The sequence below is a fragment of the Myodes glareolus genome, chromosome 5 (genome assembly GCF_982192425.1).
Source record: "Myodes glareolus chromosome 5, mMyoGla1.1, whole genome shotgun sequence".
NCBI lineage: Eukaryota > Metazoa > Chordata > Mammalia > Rodentia > Cricetidae > Myodes > Myodes glareolus.
Window position 1 is genome coordinate 94,380,269 of NC_142030.1, and position 24,334 is coordinate 94,404,602.

General features: G+C 40.1%; 1 protein-coding gene across 1 annotated transcript in view; it reads right to left on the reverse strand.

Annotated features, from left to right (window-relative positions):
• Positions 1–24,334, reverse strand: part of Thsd7b (thrombospondin type 1 domain containing 7B) — an 878,050-nt gene that overhangs the window by 339,890 nt on the left and 513,826 nt on the right. Inside the window, exons 11-12 of the mRNA XM_048430634.3 lie at positions 5,784–5,913; positions 659–762 (exon numbers count right to left, since the gene is read on the reverse strand). Of these exons, the coding sequence (XP_048286591.3) occupies positions 659–762; positions 5,784–5,913 (234 nt within the window). The remainder of the gene's footprint in view (positions 1–658; positions 763–5,783; positions 5,914–24,334) is intronic.

Below are 24,334 nucleotides of genomic sequence, written 5' to 3' on the forward strand. Positions count from 1 at the left end.
GAAAGGGAATGAGAAAGTTACTGTGTTTTCAGTACCGCCTAACAAGCCTCACAGAGAGAGCAACTGTATTAGAAATGAGGCAGCAAAGGGAGCAGTTGGCCATGGCTGCTTTTCAGAGATCTCCTGCCTTTCCTAGAGGACCATAATAAATCACCCTCTATTCCAGACACAAAAGCCTACCTCAATGCCTTTTAGAAGTTCCCTTGCATGTTAAACACACACACACAATTGTGCTTAAGACAGGGTCATAAAGATTAATCAATTTAACCAGCTATGTTTCCATTCATTTATTAAATCATAACATAAACATGCAATGTAAACAAAATGTAATGTGTACTTCTAGATGTGATTTTGGCATCGCCTCAACATCTTGGCCGATATCCAACATACATTCAAATATGGACTGGAGGTCAGTTATGACTGAGATATATTCATTTATTGTTTTGCTTTAGTACTGAGGTATAGTAAAAGGTTATGGTTAAATGATGATATTTACCTAACAACACTTACTACTGCCAAGAGTGAATTTAGTGATAAACATACAGAGCTTAATCTAGAAATATCAGAACTTGCCCAAATATAAGACTCAACAACCAAGTACAGAGTAATATGACTTTAAAGCACACAGGAAGAGGGAGCGATTTCAAACTTGGCTTACCTCTTGTCTGCAGCCCCTTCCCACATGCCTCACTGGTGCCCGTTCTCCCCTGCCTGACAGACTCTGGAGCCAAGATACAAGGGCTCCATTTCTGCAGTTTCCACCTGTGACAATAAGAAAGAACACAACAAAAGGTTTACCACGACTCATACACAGGGGAAGACTTGCAATACATTCAGAAATAAAAAGACCAAGACTAAGTTAGCCTGAATTTGAAGGAAATCATTCCCGGTACTGTAAACCTTGCCAATTATCCATGGCTTTAGGATCATGGACCTGAAAGAAGATCCTAGTTTTCTAAGCCAGTATAATTTATAACTGCATTCTAAAAGCATATCTTTATACCTTGGGTAAACATAGTTCTCACCCTTCATTAAAGGGGAGTTATTCTGTAGTAACTGAGACTATTGATACTATTGGAGAAATCTACAATAGTTCAAAATACGAAAAAAAACATGGGCTTCCCAACCCCAACAGATACATTTACAGTGTCACCTCTACACCTAAGGTTCAGGAAACATGAAAGTAGAGACCAAGGATTCAAAGAGCCAGAGGATAAGGACATCTGCATTGAGATAATGACTTCTGTATACGATAGGGAAGAGGCAACCACGAAATCTCAAAAACATTGTTAGTCTCACCAAGACCTTCATAATGACAATGTGACTTGGCATGCCAATATAAATATAAGACATCTCACAGTGTCCCAATCCTATACGATAAATTAAAGACAGTTAATGGTTGCTAAAAGATAGAATCATTGTTGATTCTCATGTCAGGTTGTCAAATCCTAAGTAGTCAAGAATTTAATACATATATGTATGTATTTAAAAGGTTATATATATATATATATATATATATATATACATACACACACAAACACACACACACATATATATATATATATGCTATGGAGTATTCTTTCTGTACATTGTAAAGATGGGTTGCTCTCCTTGTTAATAAAGAATTGAATGGCTGATGACTAGGCAGGATTTTTGAGGCAATGAGCATGCCAGGGAGAAGAAGGGAAAAGTCTGAAGAGAAGCCATGAAATACAGAGTAAGAAGGATGGGAAGTATGTACATGAAGTAAAAGAGCCTCAGGGAAGCATATAGATTAATTAAAATGACCTAATTTAAATTATAAGAGCTAGCTAAAATTGAGACTAATCTATTGGCTGAGCATTTATACTTAATAGTAAATCTCTGTATGGTTATTTGGGAGAGTGGCTGGTGGGACAGCGGTGGCTAATGGGATAGAACTGATCGGCATAAAACATAAAACTCTGCCAAGACCTGTATAGACAGACATATATACATACATATGTATATCGTGTCTTGCAATAAATAAATAAAATAAAACCCAACCCTAGCAAGTGTTGAGAATGGTAAGAGTTGACTTTTGACTTCACTCTTCACCCAGGTTCATGATTAAAGTCGTGATTCTACTTTAGGGATTTTGAACATTTCTTGTACAAATCTTAGCTCATACAAAAAAAAATCATGAAGGAGAAGCTTAAAATATGCTTAAAATTAAATGTGCAGAAGATAAGGGAGCAATCCTGTGTTACACCAGAACATTGGAGATTCATAGTCTGAACATTTGAAGGCTTGGAGTGCAAGTTTCTCATCCATTCTCTTGTGGTTTTGTTTTCTTTTTACATATGGCACTTTTAGGATTCAGACTTGACTCTACCATTTCTGTCAGTCATGGAGCGAAGTGTAAAAGGCGACTCTAGGGACCAACCTTATCCAAAAGCTCATCATAGGGAAGAGGAATGGATGTTATCTGATGAGCTATCAGGACTTGCTTTTCTCTGAGGAAATGGTCCCTGAAGTCAACTGACTTCTCTCTGTTTACCTTCCTCAGGTTAATAAAAGTAACTTTAATAAAAGTTAATAAAAGTTTTTGGCACACAGAGGATAGATTCTGTTCTTAAAATGATTTCTATACAGTATTCCAGAAAACTCAAGGTCATAGTCTAACCATGGTCCTTCTTTTTCTAGTTAGTGTGCTTTTATGATCTATTTCATATGAGTCAAGACCTTTGCTCTGACAGGAGCTGCTTTACCCACAGACCCTCATCTCACAAGCTCCTTAAAATGTGTGTCCAGGAAAGAGAAATAGCACTGTTCACCTTTGAGTGGCTTCCTTTATGATAGTGGCTGGAGAGTTTGGTTAGAATCAGGAAACAGATAAATAGAGAGCATGCCATGATCAAATAACCAGCAATTAGTTTCCACAGCAATAAATCCACTTTGTTTATGCATAGAGTCCTTCAACATGGTCCCATCCACAACAGCTGAGGTGGTGATAGACTCCTGTACACCTTTAGAATCATGATGTGTTAATCATGTAGATTCCTTAAGCTAAGTTTACTAAGACTTCTCAGACCATCATGAAACCAGGGTATTCACTCTAGTTTATCTTGCTGTGTAGATGGAAAGGGATGGAAGGAGTTTTCAGATGTTTGAGATGATAAACTAGAATTAAGTCAGAGTAAGCGACAGCCTGAGACTGGACCATTGGCTCTTGGTTGCATGACACTGTCGATTCTGTGTGAAGATTATGTCTTCATACTGTTTTCTTCTTTAGCATCTAATTTAACATGCTGGATGATGCGGGATAACATAAGTGGGCCTTTCAATTCTGTTCTGATTTGGAAAATGTGAATATGTGGCCTCAATGCAGTTAAAAGAATGAACCAAAAAATAGCAATAAAAAAAAAACACCTAAACTTGTTTTTTTAGGATAACTTCATCCAGAATACCAGTGTAGGGGAAGTAAAATCTAACTAGAACTTCAGTGATCAACATTATAAGACCTTGTTCAATGGTCAGGTCATTGTGTTAACTTGGACACAGTTTGAAGTGTCTATCAAGAAATGGAATCTGGATACAGCAGAAGTGATTTCTGGGAAAAGGGCAGGAGATAAATAAAAAAACAGTTCACACATGGGTTAAATTGAAGAGCTATCAAACAGCAAGGACAGAGGAAAATCGAATGGTCCATCAAGGTTTCTGAGATCTCCACTGATTATAATGGCCCTGGCTTTCCTAAAATGTCTGATAATATTTGATTTGGCTAAGTTCTTCACTTGGCTACTTTCCCCAAGAGTGATTTTTCTGGACACAGAAGTTTCAATATTTACCCATAGCACAAGAGGGTGATTACTGACAGTGATTCCACAATGGCTCCATGGTTTGGGGGAAGAGCAGACTGGGCCTGATCCCAGTGTTTAGCTACATCCTCCCCAAACTGTCCATCAAACCGGAATAACGGACCAATGCACGGCAGAGCCGTGGGATTGGGCTCCTCAGTGGCTCTTACTCTGTACCTAAAAAGAGCACTCTGGAAAAGCAATGAAACTGCATGATTCCAGAACAAATTAGCCCTTAAGCCTCACAGCTGTAAGACACAGTTTCTAAAATTATCAGGATAAAACATTAGATAATTTTGTAAAGTACATTTTTGAGCGAGTTGGTAAAACTAAATGATTTTTAAACCATGAGCTATTATCATAAATCAGTGACTACATTCAATCTAAGATTATTTAAAAGCAATGTTATCATTGAATCTGAAACTTTCAAATTCTAAAAGACTGGAAGGTTAAGCCTTGGGAAAAAAATTGGATATGGTTTCATAAGCAGTGGTTACCAATTTCTAAAGATAGCTGGAGCATAAAAAGTTTAAAAGTTAGCCTTTTCCTCTTATTAAAAGAAGGATGTGTGGGAACAGGTATCACCAAAGATACATTGTATATTGTATATGTGGATGAAATTTACCAGGAATAAGCAAAAATGTCAATAGAAACGTATCATCCAGTTAACCAGTTGGTTAATAGACATGCATAGTATTTATTGCTTCACACACACACACACACACACACACACACACACGTCTCGATGGTCTCAAATTTATGATCCTCCCAAGAGCCAGGTTATGAGCGCATGCTACCATACCCAGCTTATTTCTTTAATGGTTATTCAAAATTCAAAGATGAGAACAACAATATTACTATGGTACCTCATGGTGTGGTAGTTTTCGTATTTATTTGTGTTTTGTTTTCAGGCACATGTCTATGTGTAAGCATGTGTGTGTCTATGAGTGCGTTTGTATACATGTGTGTATGTCTATGTGGGTATGTGCATCTATGTTTCTCTGTGTGTATCTGTATTTGTGTGCATAGATATATATGTGTATGTGTTGTGTGTATATATGTGTGTGTGTGTTTATAAGGTGTTTGTGGGTGCTAAGTGTGTGTGTCTGGGTGTACATATGTGTATGTATATGATTTTGTGTATTTTTCTATACATGTGTATGTGCTATGTGTGTGATTTTGTATGTATATCTGCATGTGAATGTGTCTGTATGTCCACGTCTATGTGTTTTTATGTGTATATGTTTAAATGTGTATGTTTTTGTGTATGCTGTGTAGATGTGTATGTGTGTAAGTCTACATGTGTATATATGTGTTTGTGTGTATTTATGTGTGTTTTTAAATGTCTCTATGTGTGTATGTGTCTATAGATGTATGTTTTTGTGTACAGGTTTGTATAGGTCTGTGTGTATGTTTATATGTGTTTGTGAGTGATTGTGCGTATCTGTCCGTACGTGTTTGCAACTGTGTGTATGTATTTGTAATATATGTTTGCGTGTGCATGTGTGTGTATAGGGGTGTGTGTTTATATGTGTTTGTATATGATTGTGTGTATCTGTTTGCATGTGTCTGTATCTATGTGTAAGGACGTGTAATATGTGCTTGTGTGTATGTGTGTAGAGGTGTGTGTGTATAGAGGCGGGTGTATGTGTAACGTGTGTGTATTCCAGATAAAAAGCTCATCCTGTCTCTCTTAGGATCATTATCTAGAAAGCTGATTGCAGAAGAGGCGCCATTCTGGTAGCTCAGTTATAGCCAATCATGCCCCAGCTTCACTCTTCTGTTAATTAGGTATTCATGCTCTTTATTCCTTCTGAATACATTCTAGTAAAGAGAAGAAGATTACTGAATATTTGAAAGGATAAAATGTTACAACTTCAAAAAAATCACTAAGCAACCATATATGAAAGAAAATATTGTACAATGATGCTCAGGTCTAATGATAATTCAGAAGTCACTAATTACCTATATGTGGGACAAAATGAGACATCTTCACACTCTCTCTCTTCAAATAAGGTGTCTGGGCACTCTTGCCCTCCATTGGCTGCTTCCTGGATGATAATCCTGTACCGAGACTGTTTGACTGTGGTATTTCCTGAAGGAAACAAGAAATAAATGATAGTCCCTGTTAGTTACATTACCACAGATAAATCCAGGCAGGAACTGGAGGGAAAGTGGGTAAGAGTTAAGCAGATTTGTAAGCGCAGCAGAGACAAGATCAACAGATGCTGGGAACTGGTGCTCGCTCCCCCTCCTGTGGGAGAGAAGCTCTACACGTAGCACTAAATCCAAATGTTATTCAAATCTAGGCATTCTGACATACAAGCATTTCTTTCTTCTGTCTTAATGCATTTTAACTTAAACAGCGTTTAAAAGAAGATGTATGCTATTTTTATTTGTGTATGTGTATGAGCGTTTTCCTGCATGCGTGTCCATGAGCCAAATGAGTTCTGATACCTGGGAAGGGCAGAAAAATGACATCTTATCCTAGATCTAGAGTTGCACAGAGCTGAGTTGCTATGTGTGTGCTTATTATCAAACCCTGGTCCTTTGCAAGAGCAGCAAGTGCTCTTCGTTGTTGAGTCAACTCTCTAGACCCCAATGTATTTTAAGTTAGTGATGCCCTACTCTTCAAGTGGCACGCAAACACCATATTACGGTCTGGGACTCATACTCCCTCCTGTAGCTCGGAGAGCAGCTGAATGGCCTCGAGCTCCATTGTGTGACTCCTACTTCAGTTTGAAATCTCTCCTTACAGCCTGCTTTAGGAGGTAGAAACTCTTCTCTTAAAATTAATAGTGTCTGAATTATTGACTGATACTCAGTCTTCACACTCAATCTGTTTGGGAAAGACAGTACAACTCATCAGGGGCAGAATGTTGTTTATTTCCAAGTTTTGCTGAGAAGAATTAGTAGGCACTACAGCAGACAGACATGGACATGTCAGTGCACTATCATCCTAAGCAACAACAATTGTCAACTGCGTTACCGGGTTAGGAATGATTTCAATTACTATATTCAGGATTTAGTACTAACATTGGGTTTGCAACTAAACTTCTAGTGTTACAGGACTTACATAGAAACAGGAAGAGAAGAGGGTGGATATAGTCCTGGAAGTCAAAAACACCTGCAGTGTGAGCAGGACCAGGGGCAGAGATAGCATTTGTTTTTTACTTAAGAAATCTAAGGTAGCTCATGGACAGCACAGGTTTAAAGTGCAAAGGACAAAACCATCTCAGGTCAGGAAGAAGTCTGAGAAAAGGCTGAGATGGAAAAGTGCAAGGAATTTACAGAGGAAGTCACTGGGCATTCAGTGAGTATGTGCATCTGGGAGCGGGGAGTTGAGGGGAGGGGCAAGCCTAGGAGAGGCACAAAGAATGGAGAAGGAGGTTGTGCAGGACACAAGCGAATTAATCGGTAGATATGGGACAGGTAATGGAGCTTACCAGGTTAATAAGTTAATTTCTAGAAAGCCAGTAAACTAAATGGAGCAAAACAAAAGAAGAAAAAGAGCGTTTGTGGCAATTATGTGTGCACATGGATTTTTAAAAAACCATCAATACAAGAAAACTTACAGAGAAGAGCAACTGACCCACAACTTCCTTACTTCTGCTTCACTCTTTTAAAAGAAACTCTTTTTTTTTGGTTTTTTTGAGACACGGTTTCTCTATAACTTTTGAGCCTGTACTGGAATTTGTTCTGTAGACCAGGCTGGTCTCTAACTCACAGAGATCCATCTGTTTCTATCTCCTGAGTGCTGGGATTACAGACGTGTGCCACTGCCACTGAGTTTAGAATAAACATGTTTAACTGTTCTGTTTCCATATTCAAATTGTGGCTACTTCCAAATCATATGCTTCTGTCATTACTTCTCAATGCATGGCCTTTAAAGTTACATGAAGACTTTCTGCTATAATTGATGGGGATTTACCTTTCACTAATTTTCAATTCTTTTTAATTGCTTAGATATTCATATGCCTCTGTTGTTAATTTAGTTACTCCATAACCAATAGTTCTTTCCAGTCTTCCTCCTCACTCTTGGTTTCTATCTCCCCAGTCTCTACTGCCTTGCAGTCCTCATAACTTGGTGGATTGTCCTCTCAATTGTCAGCACTTTACAACAGTTAGGTCGTGACTCCACATAGTGTGTGCCCAGTTTCTTACTTCCACACTCTCTTCTTTCAAATGGGTTTTGGTCTCCTACCTAGAGACAATTCTTTCTTTTTATTCTTGAGAATAATTGGTTATTTTTGAATCTGTGCCTGTCTGTTGTGAGATTTTCTGAAAGAAAGGAGAGTATAACACTTGTGCATGTTCTGATCTTGAGCCAGAAGTGGAGATGGATAGGATCCTCACCATGTGTTCCCCAGACCCCATGTTGTCCCTGTATAATCTGCTGTATAGTATACATGGGAGGGGTTCAGCATGCAAGGATGCCCTCGGCTCCTCTTCTACACTGAATCATTTGTAGCTTGACTAATAGAAAGATGGTCACAGATAGAAAAAAAAAGGGGACAAGAGGAAGGAGATCATAATAATTACTCTACTGGATGCCTTCCTCTGAGCTGCCCCTCTCCCTCCGATCATAAGCCACCATCCTCCCTGATCCTTGCTGTCACTTGTCTCTGGCCCCTACCCCTCCTATTGTAAGCCATCATCCTTGTACAGATCCCTGCTGGCACTTGTCTCTGGTTGTTGCCTTAACTTTAAACTGCATCCTCCACTATCAATGTCGAGTCTCCCAAATGTCACTGGCCTGGCTCTAAACCATTCTCCCTTATTAGTTCATGATATTATGGTCAAAATACTTCTTCATTAAATTTTCCTCAGTTGTTCATCTGACAGACTTGTTTACTACTAGGGAATGCCAAGTTCCAAGAAGAGAGGATTCCATCAAGCAGAACAAAGGATATGATCATCCCTCCCATGAAGCATGTGAAGGAGTATAGAAATAGTGACATATAGCAGAAACTGCCGCAGAAATACTGCTTCAAGATCACAGTATCCTCATTTGGGTGTAGACAGCCTTTGTAAATAATTATGCCTTTAGGAGGAAATCTCTCCACCCACTCCCAATCAATTCCAACTGCATTGTGCTTATTCTGAAAATTATTACTTAGGTAAAATTTACACATGAGTGTGGGTTTGCATGTATGCTATTCTCATATTATCTCAGGAGACTTTAAATAAATATCAAGGATAATGAGAAGAAATGAGTGATGTTGCTATAAAACATTAAGAAGGCAGTGGTTGAGGAAGCCTGTCCCTTCCCTGGGAATGTGTAGACAGTTAATAGCAGTAAGCAGTTGCAGTGGAAGAGAGACATTTCCTTCCATAGTATAGTCACGAGTAAGTTCCTCATGCTCCTGTCTATAACCTCTTCATGCATGACCCTGTAAACAACCTTAATGAAAGCACTGACTCGGAGTGCAAGGAGGGAGGAAGAGAGAGAGAGCAAGAGCAAGAGGGGGGTGGGGGAGAGAGAGAGAGAGAGAGAGAGAGAGAGAGAGAGAGAGAGAGAGAGAAAGAACACCCAATAAAAACTAGACCTATGGCAGAGCTTAATGAATTCCATTTCCACTCCCATGCATACACAACACACACACATGCACACACACACACACACACACACACACACACACACATACAGCTGCACACACTCTGCCTTGATGGTGTAACTCCAGATCAAATACTTCAAATGTTGTGTATAAGAGTTATACTGATGTCCAGTGGTTATTCAGGAGGAGTTGGAAAAGATGGATTCTATGATAAAAATCATTCATTATCACACAGGTAAAATGTTTATAGAGAGGAAAACAATGTCACTTTATATAAATGAAGGGAAATGTGCACACAGAAGGGTGTTAACTTTATAAGGAGTTTGTGATATGGAAACAATATCAGGATGTGTAGGACATCCATTAAGTTCTGTGTGCATGTGCCTTTCTCCTTGGGTGGTCATAGTGAGCAGGCATTTCTGAACGGTGGTGTAGGAGGTCCTACTGTATTTGTGTTGCTTTCATTAGTTGAATAAAGAAGCTGCCTTGGCCTTTTGATAGGGCAGCCTTTAGGTGGGCAGAGTAGACAGAACAAAATGCTGGGAAGAAAGGAAGTGAGGAAGATGCCATGAATCTCCAGTCTGAGATGGGCATAGGTTAGAACCTTGCCAGTAAGCCACAGTCACATGGATGTGAGAGTTAGCCAGTAAGAGGCCAGAGATAATGGGCCAGGCAGTAATTGAGTACAATTTCCATGTAGTTATTTCAGGGGTTAAGTTAGCAGGGCAGCAGGAGGCAGCCCACTCCTCCTTACTACAGATTGGCGCCCAACGTGGGGCTCGAACCCATGACCCTGGGATTAAGAGTCCCATGCTCTACTGACAGAGCTAGCCAGGCAGCCAAGACAAGCAACCTGCTGCTCCTCCTGTTACAGACGGGTTTTCTATGACTCTGTCATGAATAGCAGATTTGATACAGTGATCCTGCGGCAAAAACAAGGCAGGCAGTGTGCACAGCTAGAACAGTGCTATAACAGAGATTATCACACCACTCTATGTTAGAAATCAGTTTCAGGGTGATGAATTTGTATCATTTCAAGAAAAATAAGAAAAACAAAAGCTTTTGGCAGCCCCCATCTATGCTGTGAGGCCAGGCAAGACAAAGTAGGCAAAGCGGGGATACTTCCATGAAATGGTACTAGACAAAGTCTTCCTTCCCCACTGACTACACAGAAGGATGACTTATGGGAAATAGGTTTGGAAGCAGATATGGTGTCTTTCAGATAGGAGATCCATGGAGAATATTTATGCTTATAAAACAAAAGGCTTACAAGAATTGACCATCAGCGTAATGTCAGATCTACTCTGAGCATTTTGTGTATACTGCCTTATTTTATTGTTATAACTCCTGAGATTGTTACTATTACCACTATCATTATTATTATAATTGTTCTCATTTTACAGATAAGAAATGGACAGTAGAAGAAGGAAGCATTTTCTTGAAATCACTTTTCTACAATTAGACTGCCTTGCACAGACATTAAAGTCTATGATCTTTCCATTAAAAGGAAACATTCCAGAGAGAAGATTTCTAAACACAGTTTCCTTTCAAGCAGTCCTTCAGCTGCCCACACATCTGCAGAAGATTCAAACATCAGTAATGTGACTGATAGTTCCCACCTCATTTGGCTCATGAAAAATAAGAATAAGTTAAAATACTCGTTTGCAAACATAAACAATTACTTAAGAATGATTATGGCTAAAAAAACAATCCACTTGAATTCAGTTTTTGATTGATGCATATTCTGTCATCACTAACTCATGAGGGATAATTAAGCTTACATTATTAATTATAGAGGAAAGACATAACATTTAGAAAAGGTGATAATTTAAAGATTAAAGAATAATTAAAGAATTATATTTAACATAGAAAATACGTGAGTGGGCTTCAAGCACTAAGAGATATTTATAGAATCAAGGTAGGTACCTATACTACCATTTCCCAGCACAATGGTAACAAAAGCAGATGAAATAAGTATGTAAAAATGAATTTTGCATCTAGGTCAACTGGAGTACATCACACAGAATGAAATGCCGTGAGTGCTGAGACCTGATGCTGGATAATATTCAGTCAGAGTTTTAGAGTAAAGCACAGATACAAAGTTTATAACTGATTAAACGGGCCAGTGCAAGTGATGAGCATGCATAAGAGCAGGGGTGACGATATGAGACCTGGGGTTGGAGATGAAGCCATATGGAGCAGGGCTCCCAGAGACAAACGGATATACAACACCAAAGCAAAACAAAATGGTTGGATATTAGCAAAACAGAATATTTATTGCAATGCCACCTGCAGTATGCTGGTTTTCCAAATAACACCCCTCTTGTCTCTCAAATGTCCTCACTGTGGATAGACCTCAAGGATGCAGCATGCTTCATGACACCGTCGCTCCCCCAGGCACATCGCCTTGAACCCTTCCCTCTCAGCCCACTCAGTTTCATAGAGGCAGTGTACCATTCTAAGAGAAAACTATGCTGGTAATCTCTCTCCAACCATCTGGAAGCAAAAACATGTTTCCAGTGATATTTTAGGAAGAATTCATATTTTATAATCAGTCATGCATTAACTACCTCCTAGGACCAGTTACTCCAGTTACTCCAGTAGTTACTAGAATTCAGGACTTTCCTTTAACTGAAACTTCCGTGATGTACAACTAGATAAACAAGTTCCTTTGTTCAAGAAGAATGGAAGCCTAAGAAGTTTTTAAAAATGTCAGGTAGTAGACGTGCTAGTGATAAACGTTTTCCATACAGTGCCTCCCTATTCATCTTGGCTCCATGTATACAGATCAGCTAGCTCAAGCACCCACAGCCTTGAAGATCTTCAGGAAGTCAAAGACCTTATCTAGATCCGGGTGAATTTAAAAAGATTGCCAGCTTTTTTGGCCAAACTTTCTAGGAATGTTGGGAAAAGGCTCCAGCACATACATCTATTTCTCACACTTTGAAACATTGCCTGGAAAAATATGTATTCTATACTCTTAAATGTTTATAATCATCATTCGCTTTGCAATAGAAATTCAAACTCAATGGAACTGGCAACAGACAAAATCTCCAGACTGCGGTGTTTAATCCCAGCTCATTACTGAGTTGTTATATGACCTTGGGCAGTGCACTTAACATCTCAGAGTTTCAATTTTCTTACTTGTCCTGTGTGGGTAATACGGCCTGGCTAATTCACAGGACAGCAGTTAGGAATGCCTGATTAAATGGGATTTAAAGCTTCTTGCAACCGTGAAAGAAAAGAAGAAAAAAAAAACAACAGGTGAACTTAAAATGCCTTCTGTGTAAGTCTTTGACAGATACTTCAGAGGGAGCAATTCAGCCTTATATTTGCATAATCTATTCGGAATAAGAGTCAAGACAAATAAACATGTTTTGTCTTTGGTGTCATACACTTATTGAAGCCTAGACAATAATTTTAAATTTAGATAAGTTTTCTCCATTTTCTTCTACTTCGTATATCTGACCACGGCTGCTTTATAATAAAATCATTCCTCTTTTATACAATACATGTTGACCACAGCTAACCCTCCCTCAGTCTCCCCTCATCTCCTCTCTCCTCAGACCCATTCTTCCACTGTTTCCCTTTAGACAAAAACAGGCCTCCTAGGGCTATCAAATGAACATGGCAAAACAAGAGTAGGCACAATCCCTCAAATCAAGGCTGGGCAAGGCAACCCAGTCGGAGGAAAAGGGTCCCAAGACAGGTGAAAGAGTCAGAGACACCCCCACTTCCACAGTTAGGTGTCCCACAAGACAACACCGCTGCTACTAAAACATCTACAGTTGAAGGGTCTATCTTATGCAGAGGGGCATTCTTAGAGCTAGGTTTCTGTCTCTGTCATTCCTCAAGCCTCCCAGGCCTGATCTCAAGGTCTACTCAATTCACATAGTCATCAAGCCTGGCTGTGTCTCAGATGCCTTCCAAATCTCCATTTCTTCCAGCCCAAACAGTTAAATCAGAATGTCTGTTTGTGTGGAGCCCCAGAATCGTTCTATTGACAACAAGAAAAGTTTTCAGCCTGAGAGAACGTTTGATTTTGCACAATTACAGCAAAGTCCTTTACTCACCCAACATGTAAACAGGAGAAAACAAACATGCAGTATGCTTAAACAAGCCACAGGGGAAAAGACATTGAGTAAATCATCATCGCCTTTTAACACATCTAAAACTGCAACCTGCCCTGCAGTCAAGTACATTGTAATGGGTGTAATTAGACGTGTGTACTATAAACAAGGGGGTTAACAACACCATTTATACTGATGAGGTTCACTTGTCTTTTCTTCTTGCCGATGTATGCCGCTATGACAGGGATTTATCCATCCCTTGGCCCCATCTTGACCTCTTTTCATTTCAGATGATGAGGTAATGAGTGGATGGCTGCTGCAGGGTTCCTAATGTGCTGTACTCCATCAGCATTAAGACCCAAACACCATGTCGTGTGCATACAAACAGGTTCTGCGGGCACAGATGCCCTCTGCAGTGGAGCTCAAGACGCCGTCACCATCAGCCAGGAATACTGGAATACATATTAGGAAAACTCTCTCCAATAATTCAGTCTGCCCTGTTCTATTAATGCTTTATACTCTGGAGGGCAAAAAGGGATGTTATTTATATGTAAGACTGTATTAAAGGCTGGAGGACAGATGACCTTCAGGTGATGTTTCTGGGTCACAGAAGAAGGACAATGTAACTCAAAGAGGCCCAGGAAGCTGGAAGCTCTATACCACCTGGCATCACAGGAGGATAAAGTGGGTTGCTTGATCATCTGTTGTGATGAAGTTTGCTGTGTTCAAAAGCTGTCATCAGCCACCATGGCTCAGCTTCTTAGATCCTGATTTCTCAATGCCCCTTCTAGGATGCGAGTATTGGATACAAATTGGTTTATTGAGAGCAAACTGCCAGGGATGGTGCCTGCCCAGCTCAATGGCTTGATGCACCAAAGCTCAATTTCTCTGGTGCATCCTGAGATCTTCACAACTGTGGTAAGACACCTCTGTCTGCATACAGGCATATGCTTATTCTTGGTACAAAGGAACAGGCATTTAAATCCCCCAATTTTTAATTTAGCAACCCATTGATTTAAGAGTCCTCGTAGTTAGTATTCACTTTAATGTCAATAGCGATTATCATAAAATTTTCATAAGTTCTACATGAAGATTTCCCGAAATAGTGATGCATTACTGTGGTCTTATTCTCCCAATAAAGATTCCGGCACTGGATTTGGCAACCACTACTCAGAACACTGGTCTCAAGAACAGCACAGTTCAGAGCTTGTGTTCAGGCCAGGATAACAGCCGGTGCTAAAAGGAAGCTTATAAGGTGCTCACTGCTCCCAACCCCCCTTGAACCCTAGTCCAGCAGCACAGCACACTGCTGAGTGTTGATGGTTTCCCTTCCAGGTCACACAGCTGACAGGGAGGGCCAGTTCAGTGCCCCTTCCTGCAGCGTGGAAGTTTATGTCACTAGTTCAGGAAAAGACCAGAATTCAAAACCTGAAGTACGTCTTCTATTGATTGAAAACACTTTCGTACAACTGTAAAAGAAATAAAACAGTTTTCAAAAGTCAGGAGTCGTCTGGCGGTCAAGAAAAAGAGAAAGAAGAGCAGATGCTAAGTCAGATGTTCAGAGTCTCATGGAGGTGATGAGCTCAGAATGGAGTGAAGTCAAAGCCTGGCTGGCAAGGCTCCAGTGCGCATGGCTGAGAGAAAGAGTTGCATGCGCACGTCTGAAATAGATGGGAGAAACACGGTCAGAAAGGATGAGGGCAAGGTCTGGCAGGGAAACAGCTTGCAAGAACCTGATTCTGAGGGTTCATATGTGGCAGGGCATAGGGGACTTCTAAAAGTGATTTTTTTTTTCCACACAGAGGGAAAGCCACAAGCTTCGCCTTGCCGGTCACGACATTTCCCAACCTCTCTTTTGGGGAGTCTGTGCAGTGCTAATACCATGACTTGGTAGGGAGAACCAGACACACACGGCTGATTTCCTGCCGTCCCTTCTCTGGGTGATCCATCTGCTCAAAGGGCGCACATCTTCCGACCTGCTCATAGAAGTGCCACTTCCAGGAACGACTCCACTGACCGGTGTGCGCTGTGACAGTAGTTGCAGAATTGCGAACCAGCTGTTTCCCAGTCCGTGATTTGACTAATTCGCAATTTGAAATGGGAAGAAAAGAGGAGTTTGGAAAAGGCAGGACTCTTCACAGCCTGAAATGAATCATGACCATGTCAGCCTAATTCCTAATCTGTGAAAGCCAATTCAATAAGTAATTACTAAACTGCCTTGTTTTTCTACTAAAAAGCTATTTTTCTCTCTTCAAGACATATAGGTGCATGTAAACTTCTAAGTGTCTTTCTTTAAAAACTCATATTTCTAAAGGCTTGGGCTTGAATATTCATGAAGTCTACACTTATGAAGAAGAAGAAGAAACTGATTATAGAGGACACGGCAGGAGTTATTCCAGGTACTGTTGACCTCGCCTCTTCACATGGGATAAGAAGCATCTTTGAGGTAGATGCTCTCACAAATACTACATGTTGCATCTCCGTTACAAATAAGCCCTATGGCTCTTATAGATTAACTGAAAGCAGTCAAGCAGTAACACCAGGAGACTCCCACAATTCCGCTAGAGTTCCAGTGCTTTTTACTATATATATGAACAAATCAGAGGCATGCTGATTAGGTGCCAGGATGAATACAGTCAAATGCCAGAACAGTTCACCAGTAGATGTCATATGAGGTGCCTGGACAGCCATTGGAAGTTAGCATTACGTGCACTCCCCGCAGAACTTGTAGCCATGTGTGGAGCTGTCATTTATAGGCTTATTATTCATCAGGTCTCAAAGTAAAGTCATAACAGAGTTTATATCAGCAAATTAACTTTAAGTTGGAAAGGTTAAATGACAATTATCCTATCACTCCTGGCATACTTCTTTGGGGATATTTATTTCTTATCACTGAAAACCTGCCATTTGAATATCCCAACTAATTCATCTTTATGTAGCAACTTCTGTTTGAAGCAACATGAAGATATTGGCAGGAATATTTAGTACTGACTTTTCTTAGGGAACATTTTCAAGTTGTTGGTCTTAAAATATGAACACTCTACTTACATTTTAGTATGAATTTAATCCCATTGATTTATTATCTTATATAAATTATTTGTTTGTCTTATAAAATCTGAAATTTGAAATTGACATATCGAGGTCACAACATTTAGCTCTACCTCTAACTCCGGGCTTTCTTGAGCAATACCAGTGGAAACAGCTTACAAACTGCCTGCTGTACTAGCTGACTCAGTGAGTCAAACAATCTGGAAGCTACGATCTAATTTAGAATCAGATTAAAATGGGACCAAAGCCAAGGAAGTAGAAAATAATTAATTTATTCTTTTCAATTTTAAAATATTTAATAAATGTAGTATTCTAGTGAACTCAAACTAATTTATTCTATTTGCTCATTGGAAGTACATTGAAAGTCTAAAAATATAATCCTAATTAACATGAGTTTCTTGGTGTCTGAAAAGCAACTATTTCTAAATATAAATAAGGATCACATTGTATCACCCACAGAGATTGTGCAGGTATGGAAATGAAACCGACCCAAGTAAAAGCATTTTGAAAGGATAAAGAAAATTCACATGGAAAAAAAAGTCACATTTTTTGAGACCTTTGCTAATAACAAATTCTGAATATCCATGTATACTGCAGGATTTATATATGGCAATGTAGCTTGGCTGTTCAGTGAAGAAAATTAATAGTACTTTAAAGCAGTGTTTAGATACAAAATAAGGAGGTGGGATATGAGTTGCAGGTTGAGCTGAAATTCCATCTGCCAAATCCACGTTTATTGGTTTTGTTTGTTTTTTTTTATTTGCTCTGGCTTATGCTTGGTATGCTGGTTTATGTTTGTTAAACAACACTGCTTATGACAGGGATGGATAGGAATCCTAGCTGAGGCATTTGGGTAGGAATTCAAGTACACACAGATGTGTGTTTGGTTTGTTTGAAGTACAACATCTATCTGGTTCAGCTATATGCTCATGCTGAGACATTTTCTGTTCCCAGTTTCTATTCTGCAGGAAGAATTTTGTGGTCTCTATACTCTCCAGGGCTTCATTTACCCTTTCTGCATTTCTATCTAATTTACAACATCTTTCTTCCTTGCTTGAGGCTGTACGGTGAAAATAATTGGCTTTTATACTCAAAGCCTCCTATCCTCTGTCTGGATCAGCACACAGAAGGATGTGTGGGTAACCAGGAGAAGGGGTTCCCTCCAAAGTTGACTTTGAGTGGTTTGGAGAATCAAACCTGCACCCTACACCACACAAAGCTCATCTAAGGGCATAACCGACCATCAATACCTTCTGCCTCCTGGAACCACTGTCTCCTTCCTCTCCAAGGGGAGACTTTGTTGGAAGTGCTACTCCTAGATGCTGCTGAGAATTGAGGTACTCACATGAAGGCAGCAATTGAATGGCAGGTCTCTTGGTAACTTGGATAAAATCACTGAGGATATCTCTTCTAAGACTGAGTACTGAGCTGGGTTTCATAGAGGGGGAACTGAATGATCATTCCAGATGTAGAGTGGTGAAGACCACAGCTAACACGCTGAACCAAGAGGAAACTCAGATGTGTTTCTGATTCCCAAACATCTAGACATATTTTGTTTGCTAGCTTCTAAAAACATCAGGTGTACTGCTGTAACTTCAAATCAGGCTCTCCCCCAATCCTGTTTCATTTTTGCTTTTTAGGGAAGTTCTAAGGCTTTTGGTTCTTACAAACGGAATAGCCTTGACTATAAGAATTATAGTGTGTGCCCATGTCCCTTCAGGGCAGTGGTGGCACAAGCCTTTAATCCCAGCACTCCAGAGGCAGAGAGAGGCAGGTAGATTTCTCTGAGTTTAAGGTCAGCCTAGTCTACAGAATGAGTTCCAGGACAGTCAGAGCTGCTGCACAGAACAACCCTGTCTCAGAGCGGAAAATTCTGTTGGTCAATGATTAAATAAAGTATTTCTCCAACACAGTGGTTTTTTTTTTTAACTTCAGTGTATCCTAGAATCACTGGGGAAGTTTGTTTAAAAATTTAAATAATGAGGGTCCAATTCTAATGTCAGAATCAATATTTCCTAGGGTAGAAACAAACAGCCTGTATTGTTCTGACCTGGGTATCCATGAGAGCTACTTTAAGGGCCAAATTCAACTATTTTAAGTTTTACCTTGGGGGTCAGTCACGACTACAAGAAATGCCTGTTATAGTAACTTTCCTTTTGATTCTCTCAAATTTGAGAGTTAGATTGTATCAAACAAGAAACCTCCCTATTAAATCTTGCATTGAATTTCCTTAGGCCATATTAGTGAGGACAGCTACCTGTACCTCAGGTAGTGACTTCTGTTGAAAGGCAAAACTGAAATGACCCAGAAGAAATAACAGTTCACTAAGCTTTGCTGGCATGCAATAGTCCTACACTTTCATTATAGTTAATAATAAAAAGATGGTGGACACAGGAAATAATGAGTAAGTAAATAATACATAGACAACATGGGAAGTGTTTCCTTTGTAGCAGTGTTACTAGAAAACAAAGAATCCCAATTTCTAAATCTGCATCACTTTGTGGTTAGCATCATACAAAATTTTCTTGAAAATTTTAGTGAAAAAAGTATAGTTGATTTTTTTTTTTTTTTTTACTCTTTAGGGGTTTGCCACCAAGCCCTCAAATAAATATATGGAGATTTATTCTCATTTATGAATGTCTAGCCTTAGCTTGGCTTATTTCTAGCCGGTTTTTCTCCAATTATCCCATCTGTCTCTTGCTTCTGGCCTTTCACCTTTCTCTATTCTATGTACCTTTCTTCATTTCTTCCTCCATGTCTAACTGTGTGGCTCTGTGGCTGCCCCTGGTATCCTCCTCACCTCCTTCTCTTTTTTTTAATCTTTCCTCCCTCTTCTCTGTCTTTCTCCTATTTATTCTCTCTGTATGTTGGCCCTGCCTATTTCTCTCTCCTGCCTAGCTATTGGTTGTTCAGTTCTTTATTAGACCAATCAGGTAGACAGTCAACACAGCTTCACAGAGGTAAACCAATGCAACCTAAAAGAATGTAATGCATCTTTGCACCATTAAACAAATATTCCACTGCATAATTGAATGTGACACATCTTAAAATGATATTCCACAACAGAAAAGACTGCTTATGGATGTGGGCCTCTTTCTCTTGTAGTTTGTAGGATTGCTTTGGACGTTTTGTTAGTGCTGGCATCTGTATTTGCTATGGGTCGCCAAATTCTAGTCTATCCCCTGTTTTGACTTGATATTCTGGGTAGTGGGGAGAGGAGGGAGCAAGGCTTCATTCAGGTCATGGAGTTCAGACTCTTCAGTGGGTCACAAAGTAACTTTCCAGAGAGGTGACTCATGGGAGTTAGGGAAAGAGGATGGCTGTTTGGAGTAGAAGGGTCAGGGTGAGCTCCACGGAGAGGAGGGCACAGCCTGATATGATTGTGGTGGTGAAGAGAAAAAGATATTCTAAGCAGAGGGGAGCAGGCTCTTCCTGGTGTTTTCTGTTACATTACTGTTGACTTCTGAAGACCACCCTCCCCTTCTCGTGCCTTCTGTGGTTGTCCCTAAGGAAACTGTGCTGGCCATCATTCCGGGACTGTTTACCTCAGCACTCCATGCAGAATCAACAGCCCTGAAGCCTACAGGCTCAGTTTTTGCAGCTGTATAAACGCTTAGGGTCCTAGGGCTTCAAATGCTTCTGACACACCTAAGCTTTGCCAATGGGGGCTCTATGTTTCAGCTTCTGTTTACTCAGACATAAAATGAAAAAATCATAGTGTTCAACATAAGGTTGAGATAAGAATTAAATAGGTTAATGAAAACACTTAAAACTATTTTCATATCATTTTGAAATATGCATTATTAATTATAGTCAGGTAAGGTGATAGATATGTTGATTAGTGTATTGAAACATTATACCATATAGACATCATTTGTCAAAATGTCACATTGTAGCCTAGGAATATATAAAAATACAATTTTAAAGAAAACCAAAAGAATTGCACAGGCTCTTTCATATCAATAAATTATAGCTTTTGTAAATATGATAAGCAGTGAGATGAAGCAAAACTCCATAATTCCCTAAGAGTTAAGTGTATCTAGTATTCCATCCTAAACCAAGGGCAAATCACTGAGGCTCCTGAGTTGGCATTTACCCCTATGGAGACTCTGTGTCCATGAGGGAAACCTTGAGAAGAATGTTTGCTCATACAGAGTGACAAATGACTTTCTTTGAGACTGGACATCACACATCTATGGGACAATATACGAAAGCAACGTGTTTGGCTCCCATGGAAACTATGTTTGACCCCCAGAATATTTGTAAAAACAAAACAAAACAAAACCTCCCCAGATGTGGTGGTGTGGCATTTGTAAGTCCAGTGCTGGGGAGGTAGAGGCCAGAGAATCACTGGGCCTCTCTGGCCGTCCATCCTAACCTACTTAGAGAGCTCCAGGTCAAGGAGAGACTGCTGTGGGGCACAAGTTTATCTGACAGATCACTAGGCAAACTAACTGGAGTACTGGGGCACCCAACCTGCAGAGTTTTGGAAACACCTGCCTTTTGGATAGTCACGGTCAATTCTGTAGAAATCTTGTGAGTCATGGCTCTTCTCCCTTCCGTAATGGGATTCATCCCAGAATATCCCAACAGTGTATAAATCATTCGTTGAGATAACTTATTCCTGTATGGGTAATTGGATGACCTCTTCCACACTGCAGGCCCGGGTGTGAAAGCGTTCACTCAGCCAAACCTTTGTTCTTATAGTCAAATCTACATAAAGCTGTACCCTCACAATTATCCTTATCGACAGAACTTATTGACAAGAAAGAACCCCTGAACAGGAGGTACTCAGAGGGAGAAAAGGTATGTTTGTTCTTACTGACAAACAGGTCTGGGTGCCCCTGAATTCTCTAACTGCCCACTTAGGAGAGAATAACCTACTGGCCTTTGATTTACCTAACAAGTTACTACCATTCTGTACTTACTTTACTTTTCACTTGACACAAGGTCCTAGTCTAGGAAATTAACTGTTTGTACCTTTACCCCTAAAATATACAGGGAAAAAGCTTGGGTCGCTAAACCAGCCCCATAGAAAGAGATTCCTTCTCATCTTGGTGCCAGGGGATACAGCATTCTGATGCTAATCCCAGGGTAGGGGGGGGCCAAGCTCCATTCTAATTCTCCCAGTATCTGCTGGGGAACTTCACAGCCACGCCCACTCTGAGACATAAGGTGCCAACCTGTCAGTCTTTTATCCACCCTGTTAGCCCTAAGAAATGCATGCTTGGTACCATTGTTATTTAGGAGAAAATTGTTAACTATGTCTGTGTGGGCATACAAACTGGAAACCTTGTGGGATGGGTAGAACAGCAAGGAATATCAAGAGAAACATTGAAAGGGGAACATCAAGACAGCATTAGAGAGAGCACAGAAAAAAATAAATGGGACATGATAAAAAAGACTTACGTGAGCTAATTTTTTTCATTTACCCTCAGACCTTATTAGTCAGATTTTTGCCTGTGATAGCCATCCTTCTGAATCCTGAGATGTTTAGTGGGGCCTAACCCCAATATAAAACTCGATAAGAGACCTTGTCTCACAAACACAAGATGGATGGGTCTGAGAAATGTCCCCCCACACCATACCCACATCTGTACTCACATGTATATCTACCTGTATACACACATACACACATGTACATGCACATCCACATCTATATTCACATGTATACCTGCATACACACATATGTATATACACATTGACATCTGCATTCACATGCATATCTGTACACACACATACTCTCTTCCCCACCCTTCTCTCTCTCTCTCTCTCTCTCTCTCTCTCTCTCTCTCTCTCTCCCTCTCTCTCTCTCTCACATGCACACACACACACACACACACACACACAAAGTCATGGGCAATCTATAAGGTGCAACATCCACTTCACAAGTACCAGAACTCAAATTCTCCACCTCAGAATATACAAACAAGGTGAGCTATGTGGTGAAAGCTGACCGTAGAGTCAAAGATGCCTGTTCTGTTTGACCTAGAACACTGAAAAACGTGCAACAAATTCCTTCATCTTACTGAGTCTCTCACCTGTTGATAAAGCTTGTTTACCTCCTGGGACTATGGAAGGAAGGCAAGAAGAATTTTGCTGATAACTCTGGACTCCCTATATCCATAATTATCTATGTCTATGTCAAGAGGAAAAACAAGTAGGTACAGGGACGTCCTTGTGAACTACTTCCTGGGTGGACAGTAACTCTGCAGGAGTGAGAGGTCTGAGCCATGAGCAGAAATTCCCATCGTAAACCATGTTCCTGCTTGTTCAGACAAAATGAGTCAGGAGAATCTGACAGAATGTTCATATACATACATACATATACACACATAGATACATACAGATTTGATGCTGTGATGAATTTTAACAGGGGCAGGCAAAGAAGTCATAACTTTAGAAAAACCTCATAGTAAGAAAATGATTTAAACAAATTTTAATCAAGATAACCTCATTCCCTAAAAGGTGCCCAGTATATGTTGAGAGAGGATGACTTTAAAATTTCTATGCAGAACTCCATGGTTTGGTAGAGGGTGATTGATATCTGGATTCTTCACAAGAGTTTGTCATTCTTCCTACTAAATTACCAGGAATATTTATCAAACACTGGGGCCAGCCAGTGATCTGTGAAGTTTAAATTACACACTAAAGAGAGAAACTTACACCCAGGGGCACCCACAGAGACAAAGGCTCTCTGTATATCAGGGCTGAGTTGAGAGGCATACGTGGGGTACACATCTCAATTGATTTCTTAGAGAAAACCACTCTGGAAGAAAAAAACCTTACCCATAATTCACTACCTGTAAACTCAGCAGCATATTTTGCGTCTTTATTGAAAAAGGAAACTGTTGTCTTCAACCTTATCTTGAGGCCAGAGTTCAGGGCTCAAGAACTTGAGCACTAAAGCACATCAGAGCCATCATTATTTGGGAATGAATTAGCATTTTCTTATCCACTGCTCATATGGACAGAGGTTTGGATGTACCTGTAGGGAAGAGGGAGGAGGAGGGGAAACGATGGGCCTGAAAATGGAAAATCAAAGAGGAGTTTGTGTCTCCATGCACTGAGTGGTAGGAATGTGGAAGTCCAATCTGGAACATTTTTATCTTGGACATTCAAAATGATCAGTCCTAACTGTACTGAACCTGCCAAATAATCTGTGAAAGAATTTTTGCTTTGCATTATGTTTTTTGATTTTCCAAGACAGAGTTTTTCTGTGTAACAGCTCTGGCTATCCTGGAGCTAGGAATGATTGGAGAAGAGACCTGGAATTTATTCGCACTACTTAGGGGTCACTCTGTTAAGCTTTGTATCACTGGGACAAACACCTGACATAGCAGCTTGGAAAAAGAAAGGATCTATTTTCGATCACAGGGTTCAGAGGTTCCTGCCTACAGTGTGAGCTCTGTTGTTTTAGGCCATGATGGGGCTGAGCACCATAGCAGGGAAGGTTGGGAGGAATGAAGCTGTTCAAGAGATACTCCAAACGAAAATACACTCAGTGAATGACTTCCTCCAGCGAGGTCTACTCCTAGAGTTTCTACAACCTCCCAAGATAACCGTATCTATAGGGGGAACTCTTTCAAAACAAGAGGATTTGAAGAAGGGATAGTTACTAACTGAATCTTAATACCTATCATGTGCCAGGTATTAAAATTCAGGAGAATTGAAAATTCTTATTTTCTGCTGTTCATTGGTTTATCCAAGGAAAGCAGGCATGGAAACAAATGTCATAACCTCAGCATGGAGAAGATTTAATACTGCAGGATATACCGGCAACAAAGTTCCCTGACTTTCAGGAACCCCTATTGTCACTGTCATGATCACCAGCATCACC